General features: G+C 39.0%; 1 protein-coding gene across 1 annotated transcript in view; it reads right to left on the bottom strand.

Annotated features, from left to right (window-relative positions):
* Nucleotides 1–15,440, bottom strand: part of UPF2 (UPF2 regulator of nonsense mediated mRNA decay) — a 120,325-nt gene that overhangs the window by 35,792 nt on the left and 69,093 nt on the right. Inside the window, exons 10-13 of the mRNA XM_030819306.1 lie at nt 11,539–11,652; nt 8,212–8,328; nt 3,147–3,332; nt 210–413 (exon numbers count right to left, since the gene is read on the bottom strand). Coding sequence (XP_030675166.1) covers nt 210–413; nt 3,147–3,332; nt 8,212–8,328; nt 11,539–11,652 — 621 coding nt within the window. The remainder of the gene's footprint in view (nt 1–209; nt 414–3,146; nt 3,333–8,211; nt 8,329–11,538; nt 11,653–15,440) is intronic.

Below are 15,440 nucleotides of genomic sequence, written 5' to 3'. Positions count from 1 at the left end.
CTCCAGCCTGAGTAACAGAGCGAGACTCTGTCTCAAAAGGAAAAAAAAAAAAAAGGAAAGTGTTTACAGAAAATTCTTATAAAATGATTATCAGCTTTTTCTAACTAATAAATTTACAGATTCCCATAACTTGAGCCTCAATAGTAACCTAGAAATAATAAATTCTCCACAAATTCCAATTGTGTGACATTAAAGGAAGTCTTGTTTACCTCCATTCCTAATCGAATATCTTCTAACACTCCATCCACAACGTGGATCCCAACATCCTCTTGGTAGAGCACTAGTCCTGCTAAGAGGTTGGCTACACAATGAATACTATTATATTTCACATTCCAGATGTTTATCATACAACAAATAACATAGTCTTTCACTTCTTGGTCCTGCCAGGGCAGCTTTCGCATCTGTCTCAAAACCTAAATAAAGAGAATTTTGTTTAAATTATTAAGTACACAGTAGTCTGACCAAATAATACAGAAATTTTGCTATGATTGTGCAGAGAACTTTTGAAATAGAAAATACATTAGAAATCCTCTATCGGCCTCTTCAGAAATAGAAAAAATGAGACTTTCTAATTACGATAAAATGTATTATCATCTTTCCTAAATCCTTCCATAGTGCTCTCAAATTTTCTAGAGTTTTCAGGTCTTTAATCTAGGTGACTGTTCTCAGGTCATTAAAAGAAATATCCAATCAGGAGTTTGGAGTAGGTTTTTTTTTTTTTTTTCCCCAGACACAGTCTCACTCCGTCACCCAGGCTAGAATGCAGTAGCGCAATCTCGGCTCACTACAACCTCCGCCTCCGTGGCTCAAGCAATCCTCCCACCTTAGTCCCCCAAATAGATGGGACTACAGGCACACAATAGCATGCCTGGCTAATTTTTGTATTTTTCGTAGAGGTGAGATCTCCCTACGTTGCCCAGGCTGGCCTCAAATCCCTGATCTCAAGTGATCCCTGTGCCTTGGCCTCCCAAAATGCCGGGATTACAGGCATGAGCCACCATGGCCAGCATGGAGTAGGTCTTTAAAAACAAAAACGGGCCAGGCGCAGTGGCTCACGCTTGTAATCCCAGCACTTTGTTAGGCCAAGGTGGGTGGATAATCCGAGGTCAGGAGTTCGAGACTAGCCTGGCCAACATGGCAAAACCCTGTCTCTACTGAAAATACAAAAATTAGCCAAGCATGGTGGTGGGCAACTGCAATCCTAGCTACCAGGGTGGCTGAGGCAAGAGAATCACTCGAACCTGGGAGGCAGAGGTTGCCGTGAGCCAAGACCCCACCACTGCACTCCAGCCTGGGTGATAGAGTGAGACTCCATCTCAAACCAAAACAAAAACCAAAACCCAAGGTTTATGAAAAATAACATGTTCTCTTTGGTGCATCATTTGACATAAATAATCTCACTTTCTTTCTTTTTTTCTTGAGACGGAGTCTCGCTCTGTCACCCAGGCTGGAGTGCAGTGGCATGATCTCAGCTCACTACAACCCTCTGCCTCCAGGGTTCAAGCAATTTTTATGCCTCAGCCTCCCGAGTAGCTGGGATTACAGGCATGTGCCAACACACTCGGCTAATTTTTGTATTTTTGGTAGAAATGAGGGTTTGCCATGTTGGCCAGGCTAGTCTCAAATTCCTGGTCTCAAGTGATCTGCCCACCTTGGCCTCCCAAAGTGTTGGCTCATAGGCATGAGCCACTATGCCAGCTAATAATCTCACTTAAAAAATAAAATTTAATAATTTAATAATAATAATAAAAAAATGAGCCACTATGCCAGCTAATAATCTCACTTAAAAAATAAAATTTAATAATTTAATAATAATAATAAAAAAATAAAAATTAATTGCCAACAAATAAATCCAAAGTCAACTGGCTAAAAGATCCCTTAAGGTGGAGGACACTGTATCAAGTCTGACACTGTCCAACAACCTCAATTTCCTCATGTGTAAAACGGGGGATAACAAAAAAATACTTACTTCCTAGTTTATGGTAAAGACTAGGCAAGTTAAAAATATGTGAAGTACACAGGAAAGCGTCTGGCACATTATAAAAATGTTAGTGACCAGGTGCAGTGGCTCACACCTGTAATTCCAACACTTTGGGAGGCTGAGGTGGGAGGAGGATTGCTTGAGACCAGGAGTTCGAGACCAGCCTGTGGAACACAGCAAGACCCCATCTCTATTACATTAAAATGTTTTTAAAAAAGTTAGCAATTACTATTTCAAAGTCTCTACTATAACAAGATAATCAGCAGAGCTCTAAACCATAATCAAAGTCTTTCCATTTTTCTCCTTATATAAAATGGATACTATTAGCTAATTGCAAAGTAATCCTTTCATCTCTACTCTCTATTATCATCCACAATTCATCTTTCAAACACTAAACATGACTCTGACATTTCCAATGAAGCTGGTATGAGAACTCATTTAGCCATTCTATACTTTTCAAACTTTTAGCCAATTCCAAAACTATCTGAAACAACTACTGCCTCTGACTGAGGAAGCTGGTTTCAATTTTCAAACCTGCAACATCATTCCTTATCACCTTCCATCCTAAAAAGAAAAAAATTCTACACTGTATTATATGTCAAGTTGTAGAGTTCACCAAGAAATGTTTTGTTCAACATATCTTACTTAAAAGCAAAGTTTCTAACATGGTAACTACAATTATTAAGATAATAGGTCAGTGATTCTTTACCTTCACTGGAAATTAACCCCTGTTAAGAATCTAAAGAAAGCTACAGACCCTGTTTCCAGAAAAATACAAATAGCCAGAGACATTCAAAATTATGAGATTTCAGAGGGATCATGGGCCTCTTATAAAGTCTACTAAAGGTTAGGATCCCATGTACTGATGCAAAATAATATTTAAGTACAAATTTATTATGGAATACCAGAGAGAAAGTAATAATTTCAAATAAAATCAAAATTTACTAGTTACTATTTCAATTAAAACAAAAAGTTATCATAAAAGGAAAACAAAACCTATGTCCCAAATATATATCATCGTAAGAATTCCTTCTTAGGATGACTTACACAGAGCCAACTGTAAAAGAACTTGAGCTCTACCCCCACTTCTCCTAGACTCTACATAAGCTTAGTACTACCACAAATCTCATGTTAACTATTAACTGCATGATTTCATAAGATTTACCTTCTCGGTGGTAACCTTAGAGAGATCCTTGTACAAAAGTTTCCGGACATATTCCTGGAGAGGAGGACGTTTCTTTTTCACGGTTTTTTCAGCTGGAGGCGGGTTGCAGTAGTAATATGCATTCTCTACCATTGTGACGTATCTCGCATCAAGATGCATTGCTTGCTTCTTTCTCATCATTTGCTCCTGAAATAAAAAGTCCAAACTAATCAAAACACTTTCCTTCTAAGATTCCTTTACTCCTAACTAAACTTCTATTCTCAGTGATTTACTGTTTCAAAGTAATGGGTTAGAAAGGCGGCAAAGAAAGGACCGGGCACTGTGGCTCACGCCTATAATCCCAGCACTTTGGGAGACTGAGACGGCAGGATCACTTGAACCCAGGAGTTCGAGACCAGCTTGGGCAACATGACGAAACCCCATCTCTACAAAAGACACAAAAATTAGCCAGGTGTGGTGGTGCACAACTGTAGTCCCAGCTACTTGGGAGGTTGAGGTGGGTGGACAGCTTGAGCCCAGGAGGTGGAGGCCGCAGTAAGCCATGACTGGCACTGCACTCCAGCCTGGGCAAGAGCAAGACCCTGTCTCTTAAAAAAACAAAACAAAACAAAAACACACAGAGAGGTGGGGGTGGTGAGATAAAAACAATCAACAGGCATATCAAAGAGCATGTAAGACACTAACTGTTATACTACTTACCATTTTTAGAACATACTAGCCCATGACTACTTAGCCTTAAGTTTCATCCAACAAAATACTCAGAGAACTTTTCTACCAAGGTAACTTCTTTCATAACCTTGCCAAAAAAACATGAACTTTAAGGAATGCAAGGCTCGAATATACAAGTGAGTGACAATAAGGACTAAAAATATAAATAAAGGGCTGACTATAGCTGTTCAAAGTACAACTAAGAATTCATTCTCAAGGCTCCAATGTTGTATCAGATACCTGACATGTCTCTACAAAAAAGTAAAAGTCCCCAAGGTCTTATAATGTGTCTAGGGTTGCTCAGTACCAGCTCAGAAGAGGTAACTAACAAATACAGATCTAGTCACTCACCATCTACTTCATGGTTTCTCAGCCTCAGCACTACTGACATTTTGAATTGGATAATTTGTTGTGGGGGATTATTCTGTGCATTGTGGAATGTTTTACAGCCACTCTGGCCTCTACCCACTAGATGCCAGTTGAGAACCACTGACAAGTTGAAGATCTTTCAACAGCACTCTTAATTCTTAAAACAGCATCATACCAAGCATTAAGATTACTGAATAATTAAGTCATTTTAAAAACATCTGCTGGGCCCAGGGGCTCAAGCCTATAATCCTAGCAACTCGGGAAGCTGAGGTGAGAGAGTCTCTTGAGACCAGGAGTTCGAGACTAGCCTGGGCAACAAAGTGAGACCCCCTCTCTACATTAGAATAAAATAAAGTAAAATAAAATAAAATAAATAGCTGGGCACAGTAGTAGGTACCTGTAGTCCCAGCTACTCGGGAAGCTGAAGCAGGAGGATCACGTGAACCCAGAAGCTCGAGGCTATAGTAAGCTATGATCATGTCACTGCACTCCAGCCTGGGTGATGGAGTGAGACCCCATCTCTAAAATAAAAAATAACAGAATAAAAGAAAAACAAAGTAAAAAATTACCCAGGCATGGTAGTGTGCACTGTCATCCCAGCTACTCAGGAAGCTGAGGTGAGAGGACTGCTTGAGGACTGCCTGAATCCAGGAGTTCAAGGCCGCAGTGAGCTATGATCATGCCACTGCACTCCAGCCTGGAAGACAAGCCTAAGACCTTACCTCAAAAAAAAAAAAAAAAAAAAAAAAAAAGAAAGAAAGAGAAAGAAAGAAAAGAAAAGAAAAGTAGCCAGGTACAGTGGCTCATGCCTGCAATCCCAACACTTTGGGAAGCCAAGACAAGAGGATCCCTTGAGGCCGGGAGCTCGAGAGCAGTCCTAGCCATGTACTGAGACCCTGTCTCTATAAAATAAAAAAATTAGCCAGGTATGGTGGTGTGCATCCATAGTCCCAGCTACTCGGGAGGCTGACGCGGAAGGATCACTTGAGCCCAGGAGCTGGAGGCTGCAGTGAGCTATAATCACACCACTGCACTCCAGCCTGGGCAACACCGGGAGATCCTGTCTCAAAAAAAAAAAAAAAAAAAATTACTTGGTACTTATTAGTGTTATGCACTATGGCAGGTGCGGGAAACTCATCAGTGAACAGGACAGACATGATTCCTACTTTCAAGAAACTTAACAGTCTGGTGTCAGAAGACAGAATAAAATCAACAAATAAATCAACTACTATTCTTATCAATAATAATTGCAACAATAGTATGAACAATAAGTACTGAGATCCGAAACAACAGAGAACCTACTTTAGTTCAGGGTGGGTTAGGGAAGGTTTTTCTGAGAAAGTGACATTTAAACTAGGATCTGAAGGATAACAAAGGCTGAAGAACCACAGGAAGAGCATGCGTACAGAGGCCCAAGGAGAAAGAAAGGCAGATGTGGCACAGAACAGAAGGCCAGTGTGTTCCTAGCAGGGAGCAGCAGAAGAGGGAAGAGGAGGGAGGGGCCGGGTAATAGAGAGCACTGCACAGCAAGATGAGACGGCTGGGTTTAAGTGTGCAGAGGGAGATCACTGACGAGCTTCAAGCGGTGTATTGGACTGGGGTGCTGGGTGGTGATGGATTTCAAGTTGTGTGTGTACGTGAGCTCAAGGTGGGCGGGGGCTGTATCTTTTTCACTGTCACACACGTAGCACCTAAAACAGTGCCTGACAGACATGCAATTCATATTTAACGCATGAATAAATGAATGAATTTTTTAAAACATATTCACTCTTTCCTATGGACTGCTTTTCTATCTGTGCAAAATCATCATATACTAGGAGAAAGTTTTGCTGTTTATAAGTTCAACTGTGGGTACACCAAGTTTCAAAACTGTTTCTCGTCTCCTAGGATTTCTATAGTACACTGACTGTAGCTAAGCTCCTATACTGATGCATCTCTGTACTATAATTAGTGAATGCCTGTTACATATTCAGTCTTCCAAACAGACAAGAAAACACTCCCACATTTAAAAGAGCTAGAGATTTAACGACCACACCCTATAAGTTCTTTGGACAAAATAGAATGCATCATTTAACTTATCACTCATACACAGATAATCCAGCTTTTAATCTCAATTAGTCTCAACCTGTTAGCTGGCCTGCTTTAGAACTTTCCCCTCCACACACACACTCACGCATACCCCAAACTAATTTTAACATTAGCCAAGAATAATTTTGAAGGCAAACCAGTTAAAAGGTTATGTCTTCTCAAATAAATGTGAATACATTTTAGATGATCCCATAAGCACTGATGTGCTTCAAACCAAACTCGTCATCTGTTCCCTCCCCTTTATTCCCTCATGTCTGTGACTGGCACCATCATCTGCTCAGATGCCCATGGCAGAATTTTAGTCTTATCTTAGGGTACTTTCTGCTTCCTCATCCCTTATATCTCACCACCAAGTCTCCTCAGTTTTAACTCCTAAAAATTTTCATATCGCTAGTCAGAACTCTCCAGCTTCTCCCCAACCATCCATACCCCAATTCATTTCTTCGTTGTTGTCCCCCTGGGTTTCTGAAACAGCCTTTTGACTGTTCTCTCTACCTCTGGTTTCAGCAGTTATCGCCTCCATACTAATCTTTCTAAAAACATGAATCTGATCATATCCACCCTACCTGCTTAATTAAAATCCTTCAACAGTTATTCACTGCCACCAGGAAAAAAACCTCAAGCTCCTTAGCATGGCACTCTGGGCTCCTTATAAACTAGTGTGTGCCTACCCTCCTCTCCAGTCTTACCTGCAGCTGTTTTATTCAACTGGTTTCTCTTCTCTGCCTTTAAGACTCAACTTAGATCTCTAAAACAAAAACTGCTTTTTCCAAGAACCCTTTCCTGATACAGTAAATTAGGTGCCTCTTCTACCTACACCCAAAATACTCTAGGCTTATACATTTACCATAATGTATTTTTTTTAATTTCCCATAATGTATTTCAATTCTCTATTTATTTGCTGACTGTCCTATTAGGCTATAAACTACGCAAGGGCAGAAACTCTTCCAACTTTATATTCCAAGGGTCTAGCACAGAGTTCACACTCCATAAATACTATCAAGCCATTAGGGGAGATCTTTCCTACTGTCAGTCTGGTTTAAGTACCTCCACCATGAGTCCACAGTATCCTCAGCAGCCCTCCATTACAGCATCTACGACACTGTATTAGAATTATGTAGTTAACTCTCACCCATTAGAGGTGAACAACTTTGAAGATAGTAATTATATTTCATTTCTTTTTATCATCCCTCCTATCCAGCTGTGAGTATTCATTCATTCATTCACTCATTCGTTCATTCATTCATTCATTCACTCGAGACAGGGTCTCATTCTGTCGCCCAGGCTGGAGTGCAGGGGCGAGATCATGGCTCCTGCAGCCTTGGTCTCCCAAGTTCCAGAGATCCTCCTGCCTCAGCCTTCTGAGTAGCTGGGACTACAGGAAAGCGCCACCACGCCTGGCTAGTTCTAAAATGTGTTTGTAGAGAGGAGGTCTCACTATGTTGCCGAGGCTGGTGTTTTATAAGTGCTGGGAATACAGGTGTGAGCCACTGCGCCTGGCCTTAATTTTAAAATAAATATATTTAAGCTTACATTTTATGTGCTTACATGACACATGAATAATGGTTTGAGATGCACCAAAACATTCATAACAGAACAAAAACATTCATAAACATGGCTCTAACAAAACAGTATTGGGTGCCTGCTCATCTGCATCATTTGTTAAAAGTGTTACAAGGTTGAACTTAATTACCCCTTGCAATACTGTGAACTCACTGGTAGCCAAGTGAGAAAAATGTCTACAGCTCTCCAGGGATGGCAACTCATATGTATGGGGTGCTCCAGTTTAGGTAGAAATGTTTGTATTTGTATGAAAGAATAAGATATTCAATATTTTCAACCTCTGAAGCACAGGTAAATCAAGAACCTCTAGCTCTTACCAGGATCCTCAAGCCCTTACCAAAAGTACACTGGTCCTCAGGTGAGATTCTGGAGATCTGAAAAGAAACCGTCCACATGTCTCCAGCAGGGTGCATGCCATTTCAATATGGTGATGAGAGAAGTCTGACAGAAGCATCTGCAACAGGAAGAATGATGAAAACTACAAAGGCAACTCTTCAATCCTAGTAGAGAAGAAATTGTCATACATCTAATGTGTGTAACAACTTGGAAAATGTAAAAAACAGAAGTGAGTCTACTTGGGTTCACTGCTGGGCATCTTTTGTGTTCTGCCATTAATTTTTATTGAAAAACTTCAACATATTTGACGTCTTTCACAGAAAGATATGTGGAGACGAATGTCAAAGCCCTTTCTATATTTATTATTAGATGTTTTGTATTTAAACACATGCCACATACACAGCAGACATTTTCTCAATGCCTTTTGTCTTGGTCTATGTATTTATTTTCCAAAATTCTCACTACAAAAGTATTATTTGCTCATTATATGAATTACAGACACAACATATCACTAGAACATTTTAGTATTTACCCTCCTAATCATTTATGCATATTTCTAAACTAAAACAGATTGAGACATTTGAGAACTTGGTTTCTATTGTATCATTTAATCACTTGGTTTTTCTGGCTTACTAGGAAAATTTTTTTGTGTCCTTTTTTGTCCTTCTATGGCATGATTTGCAAAGTATATAGTACACATAATATGAACTAGATTAAAACTTACTTGATTCTTATCCATCACCCCAGTTGCCTCCCATTTCTTGCTACAGGTGAAGTATCCCTTATCTCAAATGCCTGGGACCAGAAATGTTTCAGATTTCCAATTTTCTGAGATTGTGGAATACAGTATTTGCACATACATAATGAGAGAGCCTGAGGATGGGCTCTCTCTACACACAAAATTCATTTATGTCTCATATAACCTTATAAACATAGCTTGAAAGTAACTTTATACAATACTTTATATATTTTATATGAAATAAAGTTTTGACTGTTTTGACTGTGACTTGTCACATGAAGTCGGGTGACATGTCATAATGGTACTCAAAAAGTTTTGAATTTTGGAGGATTTCAAATTTTGGATCTTCAGATTAGGAATGCTCATCAACCTGTATTATAAAAATGGTGGGACACACATCATTGTAGAGAAATCTGTGGACATATTTATGATTATTTCCTTAAAATGAATTCCTGGGAAACAAAGTTCTGTGTCCAAAAAAATGTACATTCTTCATATATATTTTTAAGAATTAGTACAAAGAAATACACCAATACATTTAAACAATTCACAGCATATTCCTTTCAATTTCAGCACTCAGAACATTTTCATAATCCCTCCTATAATGCTATCTGGAATTTACCTAAATATACTTATCAGTATACTAGTTTCCAGAGATGCTCTAAGTAGGATTAGGAAACTTATCCCTTCAATATTTACAATACTTATTAGTATTTTATTTTATTTTATTTATTTATTTTTGAGACAGAGGATGGCTCTGTCGCCCAGGCTGGAGTACAGTGGAGCAATCTCCGCTCACTGTAAGCTCCGCCTCCTGGGTTCACGCCATTCTCCTGCCTCAGCCTCCTGAGTAGCTGGGACTACAGGCACCTGCCATCACTCCCGGCTAATTTTTTGTATTTTTAGTAGAGACGGGGTTTCACCGTGTTAGCCAGGATGGTCTTGATCTCCTGACCTTGTGATCCGCCCGCCTCGGCTTCCCCAAGTGCTGGGATTACAGGCGTGAGCCACCACACCCGGCCTCTATTAGTATTTTAAACACTCTAAGAAGTCATGCATTAAAAAAACTGTTCAATTTTGTTTACCTCAGGATGTTCCAAATGTATCTGAATCCATGAAACCTATTTTATGTGACATATCTATTAAGATCTCAAGGAAATCAAGTTGATGAAAAATTTGTTACAGAAAAAAACAACCTTAGTAATGGAATGATCACTTTCAACTGCAGAAGAATTATTCCATCTATTCCCCAGCAGCTTTACCACATATAATTAATTACCATTACTAATTAATTTCTACTTTAATTCTCTTTGGACAAAAAACATAATCTGAGTAATTTCAATCTTCCAAATTTTCTAAGACTTTATGACTGATTTTGGTAAATAATCCATAGGCATTTGAAAACATTGTAAATTCTGCTGCTGTTGGATATAGTATAAATTAGATCACCATTGGTAACTGTGTTGTTCCAATACTGTATATACTTACTTGTTCTGTCTGCCTGTTGTTTCAGCTATTGAGAGGTGTTTTCAAGTCTCTCACTATGATTGTAAGATATTTACTCTGTTACTTGCCCATTTTTGCTTCACATATTTTGAAGCCATGTTATTGGTTGCATACTGATTCAGAAAGGTAATCTTTTCCTGTTAAAATAACCTCTTTATCATTACCAACCAGCCTTATTTCTTTCTTTTTGAGACGGACTTTCACTCTTGTTACCCAGACTGGAGTGCAATGGTGTGATCTTGGTCACCAGAACCTCTGCCTCCTGGGTACAAGTGATTCTCCTCCCTCAGCCTCCCGAGTACCTGGGATTACAGGTGCGCAGCACAACGCCTGGCTAATTTTGTATTTTTAGTAGAGACAGGGTTTCTCCATGTTGGTCAGGCTGGTCTCGAACTCCCAATCTCAGGTGATCTGCCTGCCTCAGCCTCCCAAAGTGCTAGGATTAAAGGCGTGAGCCACCATGCCCAGCCCTTTATTTCTAATAATACTTCATGCCTTTGTCAAAAGTGTTACAGTTTGATCTTAATTACCCCTTGTAATACTGTGAACTCACTGGTAGCCAACTGAGAAAAAATTTCTACAGCTCTCCAGGGATAGGAACTCATATGTATGGGATGTTCCAGTTTAGGGAGAAATGTTTGTATTCACATGACGGAGTAAGGTAACTACCACCAGTCAATATTTTTAACCTCTACAATAATACAGAGAAACCAGCTTTCATTTTATTAGTATTTGTATAGCATATTTTCCCCATCTTTTTAATTTTTCTCATCTTCATATTTAAGGGTAACTCTGTTGTAGATAGCTCCTAGTAGTTGTTTTTATCAAGTTATATATTTTTAAGGCTTTTACTTGATGTATTTCACCCTTTTTAGATTTCATGTAATTACTGGTAGAACTGCATAAGTATCTAAGATCTTACTATTTGTTTTGTATTTTGCACACCTGTTTAATGTTACTTTTTCTTCCTTTCTTGGTCTTCTTTTGGATTAATCAAATATTAAATTATTTCACTTTATCCACCATTTATAATTAAAACTTTACACTTTTCAATTAAAAACAATCAACTAATTCAGCACTAACCTTTAAACAATGTAGTGTGTCACTTTTGGTGAACATCTTAAACTTAGTTAGTTCTCCTATAAAACGAACAGTTTTATTCTTTGTTTCAATATTGATCTGGTCCTTTTTCCGTACCTAAAAATTAAGAGAGAAAAAGATAATGCTTAATCAACATTTTGAATCTCTGTGATAAAAACTATTATTTTAATGCATTCGAATTCACTCCAGATTTTTTTTTTTTTTTTTTTTTGAGACGGAGTTTCGCTCGTCACCCAGGCTGGAGTGCAATGGCGCAATCTCGGCTCACTGCAACCTCTGCCTCCTTGGTTCAAGCAATTCTCCTGCTTCACCCTCCCAAGTAGCTGGGATTACAGATGCCCACCACCACACCCGGCTAATTTTCTGTATTTTTAGTAGAGACGGGATTTCATCATGTTGGCCAGGCTGGTCCCGAACTCCTGACCTCAGGTAATCCACCCACCTCGGCCTCTCAAAGTGCTGGGATTAGAGGTGTGAGCCACCGTGCCCAGCCCACTCCAGATATTTTTAATACATATGGGTAAAATTTCTTGCTATAGGTCAGGTGCGGTGGCTCACGCCTGTAATCCCAGCACTTTGGGAGGCCAAGGCTGGCGGATCACGAGGTCAGGAGTCCGAGACAGCCTGGCCAAGATGGCGAAACCCTGTCTCTACTAAAAATACAAAAATTAGCCAGGCATGGTGGCCAGCGCCTGTAATCCCAGCTACTTGGGAAGCTGAGGCAGGAGAACTGCTTGAACCCCGGAGGCGGAGGTTGCAGTGAGCCAAGATCGTGCCACTGCACTCCAGCCTGGGTGACAAGAGCAAGACCCCGTCTCAAAAGAAAAAAAAAAATTCTTGTTATATTCAAACTATTGTAAGTTAAAGAAAAAATTGCTCTGTATAACACCAGTCCCAAGAAGTGCTCTGCAAAACAGTTCCATGGTCAAGTAATTTGGAGAAAAAAATGAATTTTACCAGGCCTAAGGAGGCTCTTAAATAAGGAAAACTTTAAGTCAATGTTTTTCAAATTTATTTGGCAACACGAACCTCCTTTTTCAAATGTTAACTGCTATTAGTTAACATCCCATTAAATTAATACTATAAGGAACACACTTTAGGAAATGCTGCTTTAAAAATAAGAATTCCAAGTGCTCACCTAAGCAAAACTGGTATTAAGGCTGGCTAGTGCATTGTAATCATAAACTATGCTGCACTTTTATTATAAATACATTACAAGGAAAGAGCCAATATAATCACTGTTCTTTTTTATCACCAGTCATGGTTGTATGTCAAAGTTTAAGTCCTTTGCACACGTAAGTCCTCTAGTTAGGCACAAATTTCAAGAATTATCAGATGCAACAAAATCCTGCTGCAACAGTACAATGCTAACAGACACATCAAGATAAATGTAATTGGATTTAACCTCAGAATTCCATTTTCATCGGAAAACCAAACCTACAGTCTAGAAAACTTTCATTTTAACACCAGTGACCATAATGTGGTGCCCTGAATTAGTTTAGCACTTTCTTTTCTTGTTTTCTGAGACAGTCTCACTCTGTCGCCCAGGCTGAAGTGCAGTGGCACAATCTCGGCTCACCGCGACCTCCACCTCCTGGGTTAAAGAGATTTTTGTGCTTCAGCCTCCCGAGTAGCTGTGATTACAGGCGTGTGCCATCACGCCCGGCTAAATTTTTGTATTTTTAGTAGAGATGGGGTTTCACAATGTTGCCCAGGCTGGTCTCAAACTCCTGGCCTCAAGTGATCCATCCACCTAGGCTTCCCAAAATGCTGGGATTACAGGCGTGAGCCACCACAATCAGCCTAGAACTTTTTTTTTTTCTTTTTTTGAGACAGAGTCTCACACTGTTGCTCAGGCTGGAGTGCAATGGCGCGATCTCAGATCACTGCAACCTCTCTGCCTCTCGGGTTCAAGTGATTCTCCTGCCTCAGCCTCCCAAGTACCTGGGATTACAGGCGCCCACCACCATGCCTGGCTAATTTTTTTGTATTTTTAGTAGAGACGGGGTTTCACTATGTTGGTCAGGCTGGTCTCGAACTCCTGACCTCGTGATCCGCCCACCTCGGCCTCCAAAAGTGCTGGGATTATAGGCGTGAGACACTGCTCCCAGCCAGAACTTTTTTTTTAATGACATCATTTAAGTATACAAAATAGTTTTGCAATTACAGACAAATACAAAATAGAATGTCTCATTTTTAATATTAAACAAAATGATACTGAATAAACTTGACTGCTTATTATTAGTCTTGTAATTTACAAAGAAGTACAGCCTTCATAAAGAAACTTTCACAAATAAGTGTTTCATATACATGCACATAAAAAACTTCTCTTATTAATTTACCTTATTTTCTGAGCTTCGAGGATTGATTGAGTGTGCACTGTGGACCAGTTTTGCTGGATTTCAATCCTAGCACTATTACTTACACTTACTGCCTGTTACTTAACCTGTGTCTCAATGTCCTTATCTGTAAATTGGACCTAATAGGGTTGTGAGTCTTAAATAAGATAATACTTGTAAAGCACATAAAACAGTAATTTTATCCTTCCTTGTATATTTGTATCTCTAATACATGGGCACTAAATAAATGTTTGCTGGAAAATAACTGAAAAGCTAAAGCTTAATATACATATTGCAGTGACATGAAAGAGCAAAAGTTCTAGAGTTAGAATGTCTGTCCTCTTAAGATCACTTTATGGGATATATTATCTTGAGCAAGTCATATAAACTCCCTGAGCCTGTCTGCCCACTTGGTAAAGTAAGGATAATGATGATGATGGTAGTGACTACACTTCACTTGGTACTAAGCAATTAATGTACAGGACAAAAGAAGATTATACAACTTTTAAAATGATGTTTAAGGAGTATTTTAATGACAGGGTAAAATGCTTCCGAGAAATAACAGAAAATTATACATAAAATATAATTCATTCATGAAAAACTATAGAGAAAAAAAGGTAAAAATAAAACTAAAAAAAACCCACCAAAATGTTGAGAGTTTGCTATTAAGTAATGAAACTCGGATTTTTCTTTCCTTTTTTTTTACTTCAAACGTTTTCTAAATTACACTGATCTTGTGTCTTTGTTTGGGAAAACACATAAGAAAGCACATCAAAAACTACACACTAAAACTGGCCGGGCATGGTGGCTCACTTGAGGTGACGAGTTTGAGACCAGCCTGGCCAACATGGTGAAACCCTGTCTCTACTAAAACTACAAAAATTAGCCGGGCATGGTGGCACGTGCCTGTAATCCCAGGTACTCGGGAGGCTGAGGCACAAGAATTGCTTGAACCTGGGAGGGGGAGGTTGCAGGGAGCTGAGATCATGCCACCACACTCCAGCCTGGGTGACAGAGTGAGACTCGAACTCAAGAAATAAATAAATAAATAACAAAAAACTATATACTAAAACTAAGTCTTTAGGGCCAGTAGAGTTGGGAAATACATATATATATATATATTTTAAATCTCCTTGGATGACGTTGGATGCATATCCTCTTCATCATCTGCTATGGAATATCACACCATTTTAAGCATTAGTAAGCATTCTAGTTTTCAAAACATGTTAACATGCTGTGTCATCCACATCATATATTTACATTAATTCTAATTATTCTGAAATATTATAATGGTTAAGGAGGTTAGATCTAATAAAAATGACAAAATTATACAATATTTAAATGAAGTGTTATAAATCAATGATCTCACTCCCTCATTTTCAGATGAGAAAACTGAAGGCTTTTTAAAAGGTTGTAACTTATAAAAATGGCTAACACTCTCATTCCTCATTCAACATTTTTCACAATCATTTCTTTCTTTTTTTTTTTTTTTGAGACAGAGTTTTGCTCTTGTTGCCCAGGCTGGAGTGCAATGGCGCAATCTCG

This window comes from Nomascus leucogenys, chromosome 9 (genome assembly GCF_006542625.1).
Source record: "Nomascus leucogenys isolate Asia chromosome 9, Asia_NLE_v1, whole genome shotgun sequence".
In the NCBI taxonomy this organism is placed as follows: domain Eukaryota; kingdom Metazoa; phylum Chordata; class Mammalia; order Primates; family Hylobatidae; genus Nomascus; species Nomascus leucogenys.
The sequence above is the reverse complement of the archived record's forward strand: the minus strand, read 5'-3'. Positions and strand labels throughout refer to the sequence as shown.